Raw genomic sequence first — 22,512 nt, 5'->3', positions numbered from 1 at the left:
ATATAAATATATTAAGTGTTTTAAAATAAACAACTGAGGTGCCTTTGACCGGTGTGCTTCTTCTCCAGTAAATCGCAAACGTTTTTGAAATAAGTGTTTTATTCCACATACAAATTATATAATTTCGAAGACAATGAGATAGTGCTATATGACTTAACTAAGGGCTGAATTTGTGCACACATTTTTTCCTTAAATGCTATGGTGTTTAAACACCATATAAACACGATTTAGGTCCAAGTAGATCAAATTAAGATCTATCTTTTTAAATTTATTATTTAAATAAAATTAACCAATTGATATAACATTTAGAATAATGTTTAATTAAATATAAGAGATAATTTATTTTGAATACAGTAGTCAAACTTTTGAATATGGAGCATGTGCAGAAAAATTCCATTATATCAGATTTAGTTTAATTATATGGGTAAAACAGCAAAAGCAAATACAGAATTGTTAAGAATGTGTACAGGCAATTGGATCCTAAACATTCAAAAACATATGGAAAATTCTTTATTCCCATATATGCTATAAATTGTTTCCTGCTAAATAAGTTTCAAGTGTGTCAACATGTTAACAAATTTACATTAGTATAACATGAAGTCTGAAAATGAACAAAACAGCAACTGACCATGGGTAAATTCTACTTGCATTGAAAATTTAGTAGAGTTTATAATATCAATTGGGAATGAAACATTATAAGATTTAGTGAAGTTGATAGTAATTTGTTCTTATTAAATTATTAACTGTTACTCATTTCTCATCATTTGTTCATCAATTTTATTAACTCATCATTTGTACAGGGATTTAAACAAAAATATACTAATTACATCAAACTTTTAGACCAGTGATCTCAAACATCTTGTAAGCAAATTGTATATATATAGAAATATATTCAACAATGATTGATTAGATGGATAGATAGCATAGAAAGTTAAAATTTAATTGAATATGTAATTTTATTTGTAACTAACTAGATTGTTCCCACATGAAACATTATTTTAATATATTTTATAATGCCACAGTTTTCAATTCATGTGTGTCACCTATTGTCATGTAAAAAGTGTAATGTATAGATGTTAGTAAGATTTGCTCACACACAAAAGTAAAGTATGTATGCATTTCAGTCTACAAATTTTAATGTATATTGCTGGTGCTTTTAACATGCATATTGCATATTTCAAGAATTTTAACATGCACACAATAGTGCATATATCTGGCATTTTTGGGTGCATATGTAAACACATATATTGAAATTTTAAACATATAGCAATCTGGCTCCTAACACTATTTCATTAAAGTCAATTTATTGAGAAGGGTTCTGTGGATTTAATTTAGTCTAATCATTTTCAACTGAACTGAAAATAAACTATATTCTTAAACATTTGAATATGTTTAAACCAAAATGGTAAAATCATAATATAATGGTAATTTTAAAAGATACCTGTTAATAAATAAGTCTTAAACATACAGATTTTTAAATTTTTGTGCTTATTTTAATTTTCATATTTTATAACAATGTACTGGTAAATTACAGAAAAAAAATAATTAATTCAAAAACAAAAATTTAATAAATAATTTTGATTTATAATTTATATATATGTCATTGTTAAGAATGCAGTCAAAAACAAACTTTATTATATATTACAAGATTTGTTAAAACAGAGGGAAAAAAGTGCTTGGATTATTTTTTTCTTTTTAAAACTAACTGATATAACTTTTAGAAATATTTAATAATGATTTAATACTAATTAAAAATTATCTTTACTATCAAATTATTGCATGTAATGAAGCTAAAAGAGAGATATTCCTGAAGTATTCATCTACAGTTATTGTGTCATTACTTTTCAATCAGTAAAAATACATAAATAATACAGAGATTTTTCCAAATGAATAAATTTTTATTTATATGTACTGTACATACAATATCAAATTAATATACTACATCAAAATAATTTATGCCAGTCTAACAAAAATTAAAACTAAATATACAGGGTGGGCCAACGAAAACGAAACAGCAGAGTGTTCGTGTTCGTCCAAGCAAATCGCTCGGACAGATCAATTTTATTCTCGAGGGGACATCTTTTGCAATAAAGTTTTTGCGATTCTGAATACAACAGACAACAAAAAATTTTAAAAACTCATCTATTTTGTATTAACTAAACAAACATTTATTTCGAAAAAAAATGTTTGTTTAGTTAATATTCAGAATCGCAAAAACTTTATTGCATAAGATGTCCCCTCGAGAATAAAATCGACCTGTCTGAGCGATTTGCTTGGACGAACACGAACACTGCCGTTTCGTTTTCGTTGGCCCACCCTGTATACTGTATAAGCTGTTCTATGAAGGTGAGTCAAAACAAATTAAACTGCTTTTTATTGAAATGTAGAATTGCTATCATCAGTGAGATTAGTCTTTTTTTGAAGCATTTCTCATGGAATTTAATGTACTTCTGTCATTCTTTCTGCTATTCCTTGAAAATTTATAAAGTTTATTTTTTGAGATCTTCTTAATTGTTTCTGATGCTCTGATATGGACAGAAAATAGATTCAAATTCAATGTTGGAAATAGGAAACAAGCACAGGTGCAAAATCTAGGCTGTATGGTGGATTTGAGATGCACAAGATGTTTTTTCTTGTCAAAAATCTGTTACCATATTAGCAACAAACAGGTGTACATTGTCATGGTGTCACCAACCATTGGTATGGCAATTGTTTGGGATATTTTCTTCAGAAAATGTGCCAAAGTGTGCAAAACTGACTGGTTTTGCTGTTCAGTGACTATTGTGGTAGACACTAAGTTGCCACACTATTCCTTGGCAATTAAAAAAGTAATGACCATTATTAATGTCCTTTGCCAGCTGACAGAGCAACTTTTGCTTCTGGGAGTGGGAGATGGTGATTTTCACATATTGTTAATCTATTTACAAATATTCTCAGAATTGATGTAGACAGTTTCATCACCATAAACTAACTGCAGAAATGAGTCAACCATATCAGCCATCAGATGTTTCAACTCTTTGCCACATTTCCATTCAATCATCAATGGTGAAATGCCCAAAAGACTTGAGGCTAAGCCTATCTTTCCTAACTTTTAAAAACTTTAATTTTGTGATAAAGTTTAACTGAGCATATTGACCAAGAACAATCTCAGACCATGGTTTTAATACTTTTTGACCAATAGAAAATGTGTGAAATGTAAGGCTGTCTTCAATGGCTTCTCATCTTACATGCAGATCTCACATGCTGGCTCACAAACTAGCACACTGACACACATTGAGATTAGCTTTGTCTGTAAATAAAAGTTTCTATGTTCATATAGCTGCAGTATGTAGAGATGACTGTAATGTTCCCAAGAAAGTGATAAAGCATTTGTGATTAATTATAGTATTGTTTTAATTTAACCTGAAGCAGACCTCGAGTGAGGCTGAAAATGTTCATTTCACGAATTTTAAACGATACCAGACATAAAGGTTTGTGGGATGTTAAGCATTGTTTTATTTAATATATTTTTAAAATTTTGGACATCACTATTTCAGTTAATATTGAATATTTAGTAATAGTTTCAGATTCATTTAAGTTTTTCTTAAGTTTAAAGTAAAACAAAAACAAAAAGACTAATTTTTTTCTCTATTTATTTTAGTCATTACTACTAATTAATTAATTTATCATTATTTGCTTAACTGGACATCATCATAAATTTTTCAAGCAGAAACACATCTACCATATTTTTGACTTTAACTAGCTTTCATGCAAATTTAATCACAAAAATTTTAAAAAGTTAAAAATAACCTCAAATGTTCAAGAAATACAGAATATTTTCATCACCAAAGAAATGTTAATTTTATGAAAAACTTTTTTTTTGTTAACATTCTAAAATTTTCCCTGATAAACCAAAAAGTTTGCAAGTACTTGGGATTTTGTGAATATTTATAATTTATTACCTTCTTCCAACAAAGTAGTGACATAACTAATAGGTCTAACTTTTTAATACAATTTTGCAAAAAAGATTTATACTGAACCTAGTGATTTAAATCCAAATTTAATATTAGAAAGTGTGTGCTTCAAAATACAGTATTTGGAATAGCGAGTGTTTGTTTTCTGTACTGTTTAACAAACAAATTCCATTTCTGTTCCCATTCATGGAGGAATCATTAATTAAATACACCATTTTTTACCACAGAAAAGATAAATTTGGCGCATTACTTAATGTGACTCTAAAAGTATTGTATACAACACAACAAATATTTTTCAATAAAAATAAGGTTTTAAATTAAAACATATATAGTCATATGGCATACATAGCTACAAGTTTATAACTTAACTTTTTTTTAACCTTTTATCTCACAAGAATGTTTTAACCAATGATCTACATTATTTAGTATTTTAGCATATCCATTCTGTAACAATTGGCTTTTCCATTGACAAACAATGCTTCTATTCTTACATCAAAAGCCTGAAAATGAATCAAGAATAAACACATTTTGTGCACAAATGACCGTGCAAAATTTTAAGGACACTCCTAAGGGAAATATCCTGTGCTAGTTCAACACAGATAAAACTCGGCAGTGTTTTTGAATGATGATACCAATTCCAGAAAGTTTTTCAGGTCAACACTCTCATAGCAGTCTAGAGATTTGTCTGTTGTAAGATTGATTCCTGACCTTCAGAGAATGCCTTGAAGCATCTAAATGCTGTGGATAATAGAAGAGATACAGAAGCTTATGAAATGTTGAAATATGCATATAGTGAAACTGCTTTTCACAAGAAGCATCAAAATTTCAGTGCAATGTACTGCATGTCATAATCAACCTTCAGTTTATTTTATGTTTGCAGCAGATAACATTTTATTTGTACTCTAACAGCCAAAGTATCCTGTTTCTGTACAATTTTCTGGACAGCGTTGGTATCCATTCTTTACAATAATAACAAATTACAAATCCGTATGATACTTTTGACACAAAAAAAAAAAAACAAAAACAGTTGAAATTTGTTTTAGACTTATTCTCATATATGATCTATTTAAATAAAATTAAAAATTTACAATAAGATTTTAGAATAAAATTAGACAGTTTTATATTTATATATCTTATATAAATTTTCTAATGAAAATTTTCATGGATGACCAAAATGTATAACAACAATAAATCTGAATCTAGTATTTCTCAAATTACAGGCACTCCCAGTTTAGAAGCACATTTAATTAGATAGTAAAAAGAGAATTTTTAATTTCTCAGAAATTGTACAAACTATTTCTGCTGCAAAATACAAAATAAAGACAAATGTAAAATGGAAAAAGTGATGAATTTCAAGGAGCTACAAGAAACTGCTCACACCACCACATTGGCAAATAAAAAAAAAATATATGTTGATATTTTGTAAATAAAATTTAATTTAAATAAAAGTTTCCATGAAATAGAAGCATCTTTTCTTAGACCCATAAAAAAAAAAAAGAAGTGCATGCTTCTAAACAGTTCACAAGAGAAGACTAAATTCTGTAACAAAATAGACTTCTTCCAGAATTTCCTAAATTATTAAATTAATTCTGATTACTTTTCTTAGCAGGATGGTAATGTACTTTTAAACTAAATTAATTATTTAACTAGCTTAAAATACAACTCAAAAAATAAATCCAGCAATTTAAATGTCTGATAGGTATAAACAAAATCATATTATTAGTCACTTTCTAAAAAATATTTAAATATAACAATAACAGTTAATGGTTAGGCAATTTTTCATTTTAAGTTGAAACTATATACAGTTTGCATATTTAATGCATAATACTTCTCTTGGTTTAAAAAGAATGAAAATGTTATTTTTTACATTAAAAGATCTGAAAAGAATTATTTTTGTAGAATAAATAATAATAATAAAATAAAGATTTTAAGTCATTCTCTATAAGGAACTAGAATCACAAAATAACATTTTCCAACTTTTCTATAGGAAAAAAAGCATCATCCTTTATGCTATATTATCAAATATTAAAATTTCTTATTCTTTAAGTGAATGTTTTTACGACATTTTTTAATTGCATTGCTTCTAGTTTAATTTATTTTTTTACATGAATGATATCACATGCATTTATTAGTAAAGAAAGAAAAAGTACTAAAAACTATTTTATTTTATTTTTTATTTATTTCAAAATATAAAACATACAAATTAAAACATTTAAACTACTTTTATAAATTTCATATATAAAATTTATAATAATGTATTTATATTTTCTTTTTAAAGATATAATGTATTTAATGTATTTAAATTTGCAGTTGTTTATAAACTAAACATTATACAATATTTCATTTTCAAGTTTAAAAATATATACACATATCTATGATGTCAGAATATATACATTATTTAACAGATTTGATATCAAGTAAAAAAAAAAAAAAACACACAGAAAATTTTCCATTTAGGCACTGAATGGCTTAATGTTCTTTATTGCTTATTTTTGTGGCCAATATAAAATCATTTAATTTTATTTTTATATATATAAGAACTTTTTAAACAAGCAGCTATCATCATTATATTTCAAGAAAAACATAAAAATGCATATTTGTTATAACTCAAAAAAATAAAAATAAACTTTAGAAGTAATTTATAAATACAGTAAAACTTTGTTAAGTTGAAGTTTAAGGAGGAAAATAATCCCTATTTTGAGTTAACAAGTTCAATACCCAATTTTCTCAAATTTTTCCATGGCCATAAAATTCCCACCATCAAAGCTTTTCTCAAAAATTCTACAGATTAGTTACAGAATATTTGTATACAGTTTATGGCACTTTTGAATCCATTGTCAAAGTGCCTCATGTCCCAGTCAGAACACCAGCAACATACTATATCAGTGAAAGCACATCAATGCACTGTTATAATGGTATGTTGTTGTTTTCAGCATGGAGATGTATCTTAATTCACACAAAGAGAAAATGAAGATCACAGACCTATCAAAGAGCAAAGGGTACATGGGAAAATAGGCTTCAAGTTAAAAATGTCAAAAATTTCAACTTAACGAGACTGTACTATGTAGAAAATCCTACATACTGTACCCAGGACCTGTAAAATCTTCGTTACTGAAATTCAACTTAATGAGGTTTTACTGTACATTCAGTATCTCAATACTCATCTGACATTAATTGTAAAGAAACTAATTATATAAATTATGTTGAAATTTTTTCCATTATTACATTTCTTTTAATAATATATAATCTACATCCTATATATTTTTAAAATAATGTTGTTATAATTAATTATATGATATTAAATTTATATAATTTAAGGTAAGCCTCATACCAGTAAATGGTACATTTTTATGGTATATTTATAACATATGGAAGTAATTTTTATTAGCTCATTTTTGACTGCGTGACTTATCAATACCCAACTCGTACCACCTTATATAAGCAGCCTTGTTTAATAGAATCTAACTAACGTTTTCGATCGTGTTTAACGACCTTCTTCAGGTTAGAACATCGAAAAAAATCGAACATAAGAACGTTTAGCAGTAACGACCGCTCGTTTGGAACGTTTTAAGAAGAACATTTAAATAGGATAGCATGCGCCATCTCTACGTCGATGAGTATTAAATAATACAATACAAGAGAATAATGTAAAGATAGATAACAAACAGTGAACAATAATAATAATAATATATGCCTCGTGGGGATATTGAAAATAAAATACTAACAGAAGAATATGGTGCGTGCTGAACATCTCATATACCGAGGGAAGGGTAGGGGCTGTGCGAAGACTGATCGGCGGGTTCAGCGTAAGCTTCTGCAAATCCGCCTTTCTGGCGTTTACGTGTCGCCTGAGCGCCAGGCCGTAGATATGAGGAGTTTACGTTGATGGACTATAGAGCGGCACTGAGCGGCATATATAGACGCATAGGAAATGCTACAAACAAAAGAATAATATACAAAAGGAGTCCCACTATATACCAACTGTTAAGAGCTGATAAAGACCCCCCGGACACTAATTCCCTCCCGGGAGTTTACAAAATCCCGATTACGGACGCACGGAGGCAGAATAAATTATTTTACATTGGTGCCACCAGAAGATCACTCAAGGAAAGGCTAGCGGAACATCAGAGAAACATAAGAAACGAACAGCCTTGCACAGCGCTGGCGACTTATGTCCTAGCAGATCCCCAGGAAGTCCAAGCCGAATGGGCCCAAGCAAGACTAATACAAACAGTTCGTAACATAAAGCACCTACGTTATACAGAGGCATGGCACATCTACAAAGCTAGCCAGAAAGGGCAATCCATAAACTTCCGAGAGGCTAGTAAAAATATCTACGGCCTGGCGCTCAGGCGACACGTAAACGCCAGAAAGGCGGATTTGCAGAAGCTTACGCTGAACCCGCCGGTCAGTCTCCGCACAGCCCCTACCCTTCCCTCGGTATATGAGATGTTCAGCACGCACCATATTCTTCTGTTAGTATTTTATTTTCAATATCCCCACGAGGCATATATTATTATTATTATTGTTCACTGTTTGTTATCTATCTTTACATTATTCTCTTGTATTGTATTATTTAATACTCATCGACGTAGAGATGGCGCACGCTATCCTATTTAAATGTTCTTCTTAAAACGTTCCAAACGAGCGGTCGTTACTGCTAAATGTTCTTATGTTCGATTTTTTTCGATGTTCTAACCTGAAGAAGGTCGTTAAACACGATCGAAAACGTTAGTTAGATTCTATTAAACAAGGCTGCTTATATAAGGTGGTACGAGTTGGGTATTGGTAATTTTTATTAATATCATAAGATGAATACTATGTAAGTGTCTAACGAAAACTTGTTTTAAAATAAATTATAAATCTAACATTCTTTTACGAAAAATCATTTTAAAATAATTTCATTCATTTATGTCATTTGTCATTGGTTATAACAAAAAAACGAAATTTCTAATAATGAACGCTCTTAAATTTTAACTCGCACGTCCCTAACTAGATGGCAGCACTAGACGGTACAAGGGTGTAAAGTAAATCGATAGTATCCAGTCCAGACTTTCTGCATTTTATGTAAAGAAGGATCGTTACTTCCGTCACCGAATCGTAACTGCAGCCATATATATGCACATATATATATATATTACGCGGAACGAAAGCCGATATCACCTTAAAAGGTGACAATTGTTATATCTCGACTCACCTGACTCTGCATCATCTGATTATGCGGGGGTGGAGGTTGTGGATGGGGGGACGGCTGTGAAACTGGTTGTTGAGGTGGGGAGGGCCTCATATGAGAATTCTGAAAGCAAAAATAAATATAAATTAGGCCGACAAAAGGGTTTTTTCCTCTCTCTCTCTCTCTCTTTTTCTCGGACGCTAAACTAACGCATATTCTATATTCGCTTTTTAAACTAATAAAAGTTTTATAAATAAATAAATATATCTTTTTTTTCCATGTGAAACAACGTTGCTCATCTATGGTAATTTTAATCATTCAGTTCAAGAGCATTTTGAAGGAGAAAGTGAGCGCATCCTGTAATTTCGTAAACCGAGCAAACGCTTAGGCACTTTTATACAGAAAATATTCACACTTGACACAATTACGGTAAAATATCGCAAGGATTCTACAGCAAAATCACCGAAAAGGGGGGGGGGAGATCTATTCAATATACGAAATAAGGCGAACGGTACAACAACCAATCCCGAATGTCAACAAAATCACATGATCGGTTAAAATCCGTCAGCCTCCTCCCGTACGGTGGCTCCATCTGTGTGTAAATATTTTCCTGCCTTTTTTTATATCGGTGGAGCCAGGGCTATTAAACTAACCTTTAGAGACATGATAGAAATTTAAACGAAACGAGACAAGCGTAAGTAGGGGGAAAATTCTATTACACCGCATCATCAGCTGCAAAATCACGCGAAACAGACATTTCGTCACTCGCGGATTTGACGATTGTTTTGACTGCTCACGCAAGTGGACTCGCCAAAGCAATCACGGCTGCTAATGGGTTTCTAATCGGAATAGAAATAGCGTTTACGTTTGTAGTTACGCGATCCATTCCTCCGATGGGCCGTGGACGAACCGGGGGAAATGTTCTACTTCGTTTCGTTCGCCCGTCGGTTAACACCCCGCTTCATAAATCTCCCGAAAATGTTTTGGGCCGTATTTCGCCTTAATTCTCAACGACGGTCGCAACCAATTTCTTTCTTTTTTTATTTTATTTGTTTATTTTATTTAATTATTTGTATTTTCCTCTCGACAGATGGCGGTAACGGTGAGATTATTACCATTTCTAAACCGTTTACCACCCTCCGAACTGGACTTTACTTAAGTGATAAAATTTACCGTATTATAAATCCTACTTTTTTAATATAATACTTCCTCACGCCATCAGTAAATTGCACCACTTTTTACCCGTGTTAAAAACAATGACTTGTAAAAATGATAGCATTCGTTTAAGCACCTCCCCCTTATTCTTACAGAGAATTCTATGGGATAAACCGCGATTTTATACCACAAATATATGATTTCGGTGTAGAGAGTTGAGACCCTAACGCCGTCCAGATTACCCAAATACACAGACACATAACTCCGTAGAAAACAGTCGTTGCGAAATGTCAACGAAAGTGTGTCTATTTCGTAACGGTCGACAAATTTATAATCTTTTGCATAATCTCGGTAAACTAAAACGTCTTGCCTCTGTTTTCTGCTCAAATATTTACACAGATACACACTAAACAAAGACGACATTCCGTCCTTTATTCCCGGCACGAATGGCGATTATAAAAGAGGAAAGCAAAATCACTCCCAAACCCTTATTAATAGATTACATCATAATTACGTTTAAAGTACCAGATATTGAAGACCTTCGAGACTCGATCGTTATCTTCGATAATTATGATCTTCCCGGCCTTTAAAGGATAGAAGGAAAAATCGATCGAAGGCAAAGAATCGCCAAATCCATTAATTTCCGACTAGTTTTCCGGGGATGGCGCAATTTACGAAAGGGGGAAGATGGTCGACGATGGCTCAGGGTTCGAATCCCGGCTACTCGACTTCTCTGGTTCGGTAACGATCCCTTGGACGAAACGGTGACGAGGTTAATTTTTCTAACCAAAAACCCCACCTGCGTAAGAAGGGGGAAATGCCTATGCCGGAATTACGTCGAAGTAATTTTTATTGACCAAGTCGAATAAAAAGATGCGATCCGGTAATCCCATTTGTCCAAACTCGTTTAATATCAAATCCAATTTTGTCCCCCTTCCTCGGTCGTCTAGACGTTACTGCAGCTCTCTCTAATAAGGAATTCTTTCGAAATCAAAAACTTCATCGATTGATTACTTCGAGGTAAAGATAAAAAAAAGAAAAAGGTGAATTCGCGTTGGATAACATTTGGGTCCTAAGGCTAATGATGACTTAAAATAAATTGCCTAATAATCGATGAATTTGCGTTTGTTTATTCATACTTACAGGAAAAAAGCCGGCAGGTGGCATGGGACCTCCAGGCATGCCTTCACTGGGTGGCATCTGTCCCAGAGGACTCGGTGCTGTGGGATTCTACAAAAATAAAAAAGCGTCAATTGAACTTCTGCCGAAATATGTCCTTATAAAAATTTAAGAAACAATAAAAATTTATAAAGGTAATCAAAAATATGCGTCTCTCGTCGTTTCGTATTGCAGTTTATTGGTATATTCTCCAGCGTTCTCCAAGATATTGGTGTAAACTTTCCAAGACGAAAGGATAACGGGATTGGAAACGACGGAAGTGGCAAATTTACGCGACAAATTATAAAATCTGGTGATTTTTTTAAACGGGAGTCGGGTACTAGTAGCGAACGAGGCAAACAGATCAATGGCGCGTAGAACACCGATGACCGCGAATAGGTGGGCACGAAAATCGATCCCGCGACCTCAAAAAGGCCGGTCGGGGGGTCGTCCGCTTAATTCGAACGGGGCGTCTCTGGGCCGCAGCTACCGATCAACAAACCCTAGGGTTAAATAGCTACGAGGAGTGGATTTCGTGACAGAGCACCTGCAGAGTCGGGATAAGCAAGGTCAAGTGGATTTTAAGCTTCCATCTCCCTTCGGGCAACTCCCAACAGACAAACTGGGGCGCGTGGATGAGAGCTACGTATTCCCATTCTCGCGCTCGCTCTCTCTCTTTCTTTCTTTTTAATTTGTCAAAGACAAAAAAAAACCGAAAATTTCCTAATAATCCGTCTTTCTCGGAGCACTGGGTGCGGAGAACTGGAGGAGGTACTAAAAGAGAATTTTCGAAGGGTATTGTGCAGAAGGAGTTTCTGGCATCCTGCCAATGAAAGAGCACCATGGGATATTACGGGGTTCCCCCGACACAAAACAAACAGCAGAACAGGGAGAGGAAAGAGAACTGGAAAACATATTGATGTATGTGCGCGCGCTCTTGGAAGGGGTTGTAATGAGAGGAGAGCTTTTAAGGAAGGTGGATCGACGCAAGAAACCACTCGCCTTCTGTCCAACTAACTAATTACATTCTCCAAACTCATCTAATGTTGCTTTCCAATTCTAAATCTTTGTTTTCTTATGTAAGTGTAGAGATAACTAACGCTATCTCTTTCTGTCTCTTTTCTTCTTTTAACTAACAACAGTCTTTCCTCATTTCCTACGTCTAACTTTTAAACCAAATATTATATATATATATATATATATAATTTGACGGAATAATAAAATATTAACAAGGGGTATTAAAACGAGTGCTAATACACAAAAGCATTTTCGGATATCAAGAGCTAATCGATAATTAAACTAACCCGTTTTATTATTGATTAATTTTAGAAATAAAGTGTAAAAAACGACAAAAATGCGTCTGTGTTGTGCCATTTATTTTGCTCTATTATATGATAAGCAATCCGGATTTCTGCGATTATTATCCCTAACCTTGTAGTGGATCTTCGGGCCGAGAACCCTGGAGCTGTTTATACAGACAAGGTAATACCAAAGAGGAGAGTGGGTGCGTAAGAAGCGAAGTATCGCAGCCACCGCGTTTCTCTCTGTACGTCGCGTCTCCCCCAGTAAAATTTTTAAAGTTGGGCTAATCTCCGCAGCGCATGCTCTATCTACGGGTTGTTCACCTCGAAAATCTTAGCAAACGAATGGGAGAAGAGTAGAAGCAACCGTAAGGTCGCCCGACAAGAAACTCGTTGTAATGAGAAGAATCCGGGTTATAGTCCGATAGTTCGTTCCATAAGACTTTACCGAAGGATGATGCCTTTTTCGGTCAGATAATGTGGGTAGACCCTGGCTTCGGTTACGAAACCAGAAAGAAAATTAATCGAAACACTTTGCATTGTGTGTGGGAACACGATAAAAACAATTGCAAATTAAACACGCGTTGCCAAACGTCGTAGATACAGCGAGTACACGATTCTTACGCAATTCTTCTCGCTGCGTGTAACGCAATTCGAACAGAAAAGGGCACTAACAGCTGAGGGGCGAGCTTTTGGAATCCAAAAGACGTTTGTTTGTGACACGGACTCGAGACATCATCAATCACGACTCCGCAGTCTCCGAACGAGAACATTATGCAGATGATGAGGGTGCCAGGGAGTTTTCGCCAGAGAAAAAAAGGAAAAGACAATAGAAAAGAAATATGGCGTATGAATAATACGGCGAATCGGGCCAGATAACGTTTCCTTTTCTTTTTCTCCTTTCCGACTCCTCGGGGAACCGAAAGGGTACGCTAATAATCCGCATTATTTTAAGTCGGGTTATTCGGGTAACGAAAGGATAAACTGTCCAATCAGGAGACGCCTGTTCAGACAAAGAAAGTGCGCGACAGAAACCATGGCCTACAACCCCGACGTAGATCAACGGACGAGAGAGGCGGACGATATACGAGTTCAGCGTTCTTAATAAAGGTATAAGAGTCGGCAGCAGGTGGACGAAATATCCCTCGGGACAAATACTTGCACGGTTGGTTTCCTCAAGGTCAGACCGGACAGTAGACCGTACGCGCAGCCAGACGAAGCAGAAAGACTTCATAAATTAGCTTTTATATCCTTCTCTCATTTTAACCCCGAGCCACCACGATTTATCGAACACGATCCAATGATCTATCTTTAAACGGGGCTCTTCTTCGTCCGAGACTCGAAAAATTCAAAACCAGATCGGACTTCCTAAGGGCCGAGAAACCCACCGCTGGCGTTTAAAGGTTAAACGAAGGCCATCGTCCAGACTTGTTTACGCGAAAACTCCACGCAAAATTCCACTCGGAGAAAGAAAGAGGGCGGGACGTTCTTAATTTTAGTTCGCTCCGGGAATTTTTACAGGAGAGAGAATCCGTCGGAATTTTACGACTCGGCTTAACACAAGTCGGAGAAAATGTAAATGACATTCGGACCGAACTACTGCAAAAAAGTAAAAAAGGATGACAATAACTGCGCTCGAACAGCACGTGGCAAGTCGGGAGGAGCCAAAAGGGGAGAGAGAGAACGGCGTAACATCTGACGTGAGTTTCGGCGATCGATACTCCGTCTACAATTCTAATTAATGTTATTTCTAGCGAGCCCCTGGAACAACACCAGCGCCGGGTGAAAAACTACACCAACAGACTGCACCGGTTGTCATGACGACGGAATTTTATAATTCTCGACGATACCGAGGAATTGACCTAGGAGAAAACAAGGAAGCTAGCGCTGAAGGATTTTTAATTCGCAACGGCGCATATCTCCATTTTGCAACTTGTCCTTTTTTGGGAACCGCATTTTCCATTAAAGAAGAGCTCCGGCCTAGGAGGGTTACAGATGTTTAAGCCGCGCCGTCACCATCAATTAAGACGAGATTAGGCGAGAAACTCCATCCGGGGCTCCCTCTTCCCGGAAGGACAAGAATTCTCTCGACTCGTCTGCTGGTTCGCTTGGCCGTCGGACAGAGTCGCGCACAGAGCGACGTTTCATTTTTCTGGTAGAAAGAAGACTACAAGCAAACGCTCTATCGACCCTCGGTGGGATAGAGAGTCCTATTGACTAACTATCGATCTCGGCATTGCGGTTCTTGTCTACATAGGTGTATAACTGCGTGTCGAGACCGGTCGCGGACTAAATAATTCTGCTTATCCCCATTAGGACCGGGAGGCGCGAGTCCAAGGTCGACCGGTAATTAAGACGACGAGAAAGGGGGAATCTGGGAATACGAACGTGGAGAGGTCTTTTAAAGCGGCAGGGGAGAAAGGAGACGAGAAGAACGCGGACTTGAGCAAACACGTTTTGTTGACAGAGAGTTGTAGTAAAGCGCCCGGAACGTGTTGGCTAAAGACCTATCACTTGTAACATCGCTAATTAAACGTGTCGGATCGGTCGACGAGAACAAGGGACCCGACCACTTTAGAGGTCAAGCGGACCGTTCGACGCGACGATTACCGCCGAATCCGACTTTTAATTTATAAAAAGCGGGATCGGACGCGCCGCGGGCGCACGGTTGGCCAAAAGCAGCCATCCACGGCCGGCTGGCTAGCAGCTTTTCAATCATCCGCATCTCTTCTCTTCCCAATTTCTCCGCCGGTCGCCATGGCAACCGTAGGAGATAATCAAATCAGGAGGCCGGAGGCTCGGGCCGGCGGCGCGGCTAACGACTCTGCCAGAAGATGGAAGAGCGAGGAGGGAAAAACTATAAGTGGTCTGGCGTAGGAAGACGACGCGGCCAGAAAAGCAAAACTCTCGGCCGTTTAAAATCCCAGCGTTAAGAGGCGCGCCCGATATAAAGAGAAAATAAAGCGCGGAGGCCGAAGTGTCAACAAAAAAGCTCTTCTACAAGTGTCCCATTACGGAGGAGGTCGTTCGATCGCTAGGCCATTGTTGACCGATACACTTGTGGCCGCATAGTCTCTCGGGCGGTCGACTTCCTACCCGACACGTCACTCGGGCTACCGCGCTAATCTGTTTAGCGGCGTGCGCCTCTACGATAACCGCATCTATTCCGCCCGTCCAATAGGATAAGGCTAACGGCTATTACCCCGCTCGGCCCAGAAAAAAATTCCTGTTTTCCTTTCCGAAATTATTACGTGCCGTCCACGGTTTCCAGTTTCGATCGTTACCTGGCCGATAGACTAACCGGCGCGCCCCTTCCCCGTGTCGATCGTTATGACCGTATAAAGAATATTTCTAAATTGTTGATCGCCGCGTCCTCGATCGAAGGTGTGGGCGCGAAACTTTCTCCCGCTAAAAATAGCTCCTTTTTTCTTCTTTCCAAATGCGACGCGAACTTCGTCCGACAAACTAATCGATGGTCGTCCATGAATATTTATGGCATCCCGTTCCGTAGGTGAGAAGCCAAACTACTACGTCTCGGCTACAAAAGCCCTTTCCGTACACCACCGAAAAGTTTCGTTCCTTTTGGCCGGAAGGAGGAGGGGAAAAACTGGCTAATTCGTCTCTACTCGTTAATTTATCCTTTTCTGCCGATTAAACTTTCCTTCGTCGCTACTCGACCGAGCTGCCACGCAACTGCGAAGCGTATTATTTAGCATTTTTCCTTATCGCGCCGGTGCTTAATCTTCTACGAGTGACAACCCCGAGGGTCGAAGTGAAACGTCAATGGGAATATCCGAACTCAAAACTTCATCCGAGAGAGAGCTGGTAAGATAAAGCACCTTACCCTAATGATTTATTACGGAATTTCTAAAAGGGATCGTTTGTAAGACTAGCCTGTCTTTATCTGCACATATCGAAGTGTTGTCGAGCCCGATTAAGTTCGCAACGCACGCTAGCCGCAGCAACGTTTTAATTATCAATGCAGAATATGAAATTTCTTTCGGAAAGATGGCGACGACCACAAAAACAATGAATTCTTGCCAAACCAATCTCGGGAATGAAACACTCGTTGGAATGGAAGCTACGTTTAGTAAAAATCAAAACTAAAAATATTTTACCGAGATGGATAGAGCGACCTTCCACTTGATATTGTCTGTTTTCGAGCATCGATCATTTTCCATCCTTACTTGTGGCCTTCCGTAACAAAATTTCGAATTTTCAAATTAGCATAGAATAATTCGGCAAAGAGAAAATCTCATTGGAAAGGCGATTTACGAGATCGTCAACTAAGAAGAGATAGAAATTACGTCTCTAGACGAATGTATGAAATTAACGCCGGTTTTTACTATGCCCTTGATATTATTTATCAGATTTTAACTACGAAAAAGAAATCTATACCATTTCAATTTTCAAATCTGAACTTCCGAAATTGAGAAAAAAACTTAAAGGATTTCGATACAATGCATTAGTGATCTCCAGTTTTCGTCTCAATTTCACTTCTGCCGATATTTAGTAAATTTTAATTCATTTTTTAAACAACATCATTAAAAACACCACAGGCGGATAATCAGAATAACTTAAAAATGAGCTGAAATTTATCCTTCGGCATTTAATAAGAGAATTGGGGGCACGATTGCGCTCCATGTGTTTTTAACACAACAGGTTGAATTATTAAATTTAATCGGCCGGAGCTTGCACGGATAAAAACGGAAAAGGGCACGGAGACGAGAGTCCCCGACTGCAAAGCTGCATCGGTAATAATTAATCAACTTCGTATCGATACTAATACGAATGACACCTCTCTCACCTCCAGCAAATAAGAATAGAAGCCATTTAACCGAGTCCATCTGCTGTCGCTTAGCAACCGGAGTGATTTTTTTCCCTCCTCCTCTAATTCTTTCCATCCGGACAACAGGTCAATGATCAGGACCCGGACTCTTCAATTCACATGCGCAATGCATTCGAGTCGGAAAGTTACGCTCGAATATACAATTTTCTCTCTAGTTTCTATCGTTTCTTCCGCCTCCTTGACAACTTATAAACTATTACAAACGAGATACTTCGACTACGGTTAAGGAAAACTTTTAACCTTTCAAACGGCTCCTTATAATATGGAAGGGGACAGCAAGTAGAATCTCATTAATCCGTTAGATGGATCGATTGTCTCTCGGAAGAGAGAAACAAAAAAACTGTTTCCGCACGTTGCGGAATTCCTCCCGGTCGTCGTCACGTGACCGATGCCGCGTGCTCAATTGGTCTCATCAATCATTCCCAGAAGTTGGTTCGTAGTCGTAGCCGAGCGACACGGCGCCACGCGATTGCGATCGCGTAACTAACCGAACGAACAACAGTAAATAACTACTTACGTGGGCAATACCATTTACAGAATACCCGGAATTGACGAACCCCTGTAGTAAGAAAATTAAAAATATCATATAACTTTATTAATATTATACAAAAAGTGTTTATTGTAAATAAAGAAGAAAGAGGAGGAAAGAGATGTCACGGGTAGCAATGGCTTTAAAAGCTCAAGCGGGCGATATAATCCATTTTATAGTGATTTCGAGACGTCCGATCGATCCGATCCATATCAATGATTTATCGCGATGCACATCTCGCCGGCATTTTTCCTTTCCAAAACTCCCTTATATTTATACCAGAAACTCTCGGCAAAAATTTATATCGCATTCGTACGACTACCAAGGCGTTAAGTTCTTCACTTCGGCATTTTGTTCTGTTTGTGCTGTAATTATACCGCCAGATAAATGCTTGCTTGTGGCTTAAGGAGAAGAAATGTGGCTGCGCTTCTAGCCCGTCCGCGGAAAAAGAAGCTCGGAATTCTTATTCGAGAATATTTTCAGTCCCGCGTATAAAGAATTTATAATGCTAGATTCGGAGAGCTACACGTGAGGATCGAATTATAAATAGATTTTTTCTCGTAAACATTCGTGCTTTTCCGACGTAATTCGGCATTCTTCACTTTATAAGATAAACTTATTAATTTAGAAACTAGGCTAACCTTTATTTTCTTACGCCCGCTAATTTAAATATCGTGCACCGGAACAACATGAAAAGTACCAAAAAAAACAGTTAGAGGTATTAATAATTATTTCTGAACAAATTAAAAAATAAAAGGTTCAAGCAAAGCGGAAATGGGGTACACGTTTCTTTCCAATTAATGTCAATTATATGATTAGCAACGAAGTATGCTGTTGTTTCGTTTCTTGCAAAAATTCTAATCGATTTTCGATCAATCTTCTATAAAGCTAAAACAGCCGTCAATATCATCTGCATCGAAAAGAAAACAACCTCACCGCGTTAACTCGGCCTATTTAGTCAAGAAATTTTTGCCATCCATCCGGAGGATCTACCTTTCTTTGACAATTCCAACTTTTCAACACCATTTGCCGTAGTAATGGTAAATCCAAACATCGACTAAACAGTAAAAAAAAAAAAAATGGTAAAAGAAAGTGAAAATCATCGAATTCTTGTACAAATTCAGATTTAAAAAATTACTCTCGGAAACCGTAGATCTATATAAGAATAAATAATTAATGAAAAACAATACTCAAGACAATTTATAGTCTTGTTTTGTTTCGAAGTTTTTCATATTCGAATAAGAGATTGTGGTTCGATGTTATTGTCTTAATGTATCCCATTCAAATTACCAAATAAGATAAGATTTTTAAAAAAAGACAACTCTATAGCATTTTCAATGATTAAACGCATAAGGTAGAATGAATTTTTTTGCGAATAGCTAAGTAATTTGACCAGCTACCTCCATAAAAAAAATATTCCGTTATGCAGCGTTGAAAACAGCAAGCATGCATATATATATATAAAGACAAGACTGTGACCATTACATAAATTAATATTTTTCATTTGATAAAGTTGTTTTTAAATAAATATCTTTTCTGTTATCAAATACTAAAAAATATAAATTCAGAATTTAAAAATACAACATGGTTTAATATACTTCATGATTTCGGATGCTAATATTTAATAAAATAATTTTTTCAACATACAAATCTAGTTCGAAAGTGTATAGTTTTGTACTATTATTGATTATATAGGTCTACATATAATAAACGTTCTTACATAGCGTTTAGTCCTAAATATAAAAAGTTTCTTTATAGAATGGATTATTAATCTTTCGCTAATTTATTTTTGCACATTTCCGTCGTGAGTTAATTAATTCTTTATAAGAAATACATATTTGTTTAATTTAATGATCGTTAACGTGCAAATTTCATAATTAGATAGCACAATACATAACTAATTTATATACAACGATTTTCGAAAAACAAGCTGAAATTATTTGCAACAGGTGGGTATATCAATAGAAATTTAAAGAAGGAAAAAGATTTCGAGAGATGATAATGAATACCTTCAGAGAAGATGAATGCTATGAAGACACTTCATCACCTACCATTTCTTTTATTTTTGTCTTTAACAGATTTCGTATTCTCTATAGAATACAGTATTTTCCTTTTTCGCACGAAGATAAAACGTGTTATTTCGTCGTTTTTATATCTTATCATTTATTTACTAATGTTATTTAATTAGCGAATGATAACTTAATCGATAAAAGATATAAATGATCCACGTTTATGTAAAAAATTAATCCTAATTTACATGAATCTAAATTACGTTTATGGATTGAGAGATTTCAAATTTTCGCATAACGGTATGTGAAATCTACTGTTTTTAATGATATTTAAATATTGTATGTGAGAATCTGTTCAAAATACACTTTTAGTGCGTAAAATTTAAGTACTTTTCGAAAAAAATTACGACATTTAAGCATGTATATATAATAAACAATAAATGAAAATTAAATGCCAAAGTTTTTAAATCTTAGACTGGACATTATTGATCTATTTAATCACATTCAAAAATGTCAAGTAGATCGATAAAAATTAGACTTGGGATCTTTCTCGCTTTATGTAACAAGATAAAAGATCGATAAGCCTCAGAACCGAAAATTTCTGTACACATAAATCGAAGCATATTTTTCTCATTAGAATTACGAATGATTTCAATTTATGAAAAAATACATAAACTGAAACAATAAAAAAGTTTCGAAATAAGTTTCAACCCATTTGATACAACATATATCAGTTGTTCTTTATGAAATAGTTTATAAATTAATGTATGTTTTAAAATATATCGTATATAATATTTACATTTAAGCTTATTTCTGTGCGAATGAGTTTAGTTTGAAATTTAATTTTCGTAAATATCTGAAAGACGATATAAATCATATAATTGGTTTTAAAAACATTCGTGAAGATGATTATTTTTCAATGAAGTTAAGAATACGAGGAAACGGACTCGCTGTTTAAAACTTTTAAGTTTTAATTAGGAGTTGATGTAAAATTATAACATCGAGAGATCATATGCCATTGATTTTAAGACAATATAAATATATAGAATAGACTGTAGTTCGTAGATTGGCAGAAGTGCATTGCGCTTAATTGTGTGCAATCGTAGAACTGCGGTTGCTTGAGTGTGATACTAATCTCTCCCAGGACGATCGGAAAGGCGACGGGGTATGACGTCCACAACCCAATGGTTCCCTTGTGTTCCTCTAATCGTTCGCTCTTTCCCCCTTTCTAAACCGTACATCGATCGACTTGGCTGGTGGCAGAAAACAGGCGGGAAAAGTTAGGACCCAGCAGGTAATGCGTTACCATGGCATCGACTCTATAAATAGCACAATCAAATCGATCAGGACACCACAGCGGGTAAACAAAAATGTCTCGCGTGAAGAAGACGCCGTCACGTGGTCGCATTAACCAACCACGTGAGTCGTACTCATCCGAAATTTTTTGCTCGAAACTGGATAAAAATCAAAAGGCTCTCTCTTCGGTCCAGTAATGGAAAATTTTTCTATCATTAAAGTCGTCGGGAAACACGTCATCGTCACGAACGCATCTATCTTGTGACGTCACTGATGAATCAGGGGAAAGAGTGTGACGTCAATCATTACTCACAGTCCTACTGTCATTTAGTAAATCCCAATGAAAAATCCAATAAATAAAACACTGGGTGCCTTATGGTTACCATAAACTTCTACGTAACAAGCACTAAGTTTAGTGATTATCCTAAGACAACCCTTTAACAATTTTCTTTTTTTAGAAAATACGTAGTTCTCATAACGGCATTTGGTAATTTCATTTAGAAAATAAGAAATATTGAAAGGGCACGAGAAGATAATCAGGAAAATCGCGTCATATATTAGTAGAATTCTACATAGGCAGAAAAAGTTAAAAAGAAAAAAATTCTGGATTGATGAGGTAAACAGTGAGCGCCAGAGGACCTCGGGCGAGCATTCCTGTAGTGGTATGTTCCAGAGGAAATCGATGGCGTTCCGATTCAGTTAGACGCATGCGCATTAACTTCGAGGAAAAGAAAACAGTATGAAAAAAGTGAGAAGCGACGTTAGAGAACATGTAACCCAAGGTTCTTTGCACGTTGAGCCCTGCAGATAATCAGGTAAATGGAAAGACCGCCGACAAAGATGTTCACAACACTAGGACCTTCGAAGCTGGACAGCTTAAAATTGTCACAGATAATTTACTTGAATTCAATTCGAAAAATAACTACAATACAAGCAAATGACCAGTACATATCCTTGATAATTTTCTTAATATAGGATCCGAGATACGGCATGGACGATAGAAGCAATGCCCTCCGATACAAAGCAGGATGGATCAATGTTAACGCGATCGTCATTCAATGTCTGAGGGAATAAAAATTTCTCCCCTCC

The 22,512-nt window shown here is 35.6% G+C and overlaps 1 protein-coding gene and 1 long non-coding RNA gene across 11 annotated transcripts in view; one reads left to right on the top strand and one right to left on the bottom strand.

Annotated features, from left to right (window-relative positions):
- LOC136970221 (uncharacterized) overlaps positions 1-5,418 on the top strand; it is a 36,113-nt gene extending 30,695 nt beyond the window's left edge. The window contains exon 6 of the long non-coding RNA XR_010879959.1: positions 5,174-5,418. This is a non-coding gene — a long non-coding RNA (uncharacterized lncRNA). The remainder of the gene's footprint in view (positions 1-5,173) is intronic.
- Positions 1-22,512, bottom strand: part of LOC136970163 (single-stranded DNA-binding protein 3-like) — a 212,643-nt gene that overhangs the window by 56,013 nt on the left and 134,118 nt on the right. For 9 of the 10 annotated variants that reach the window (XM_067264582.1, XM_067264606.1, XM_067264642.1 and 6 more), the window contains 3 exons: positions 18,107-18,148; positions 11,425-11,511; positions 9,151-9,249 (listed from right to left, as the gene is read on the bottom strand). In XM_067264582.1, coding sequence (XP_067120683.1) covers positions 9,151-9,249; positions 11,425-11,511; positions 18,107-18,148 — 228 coding nt within the window. The remainder of the gene's footprint in view (positions 1-9,150; positions 9,250-11,424; positions 11,512-18,106; positions 18,149-22,512) is intronic. The other variant, XM_067264598.1, reaches the window with a different exon arrangement.

This window comes from Centruroides vittatus, unplaced genomic scaffold, assembly GCF_030686945.1.
Source record: "Centruroides vittatus isolate TY-2023 unplaced genomic scaffold, ASM3068694v2 contig_1046, whole genome shotgun sequence".
NCBI classification, from domain to species: domain Eukaryota; kingdom Metazoa; phylum Arthropoda; class Arachnida; order Scorpiones; family Buthidae; genus Centruroides; species Centruroides vittatus.
The sequence above is the reverse complement of the archived record's forward strand: the minus strand, read 5'-3'. Positions and strand labels throughout refer to the sequence as shown.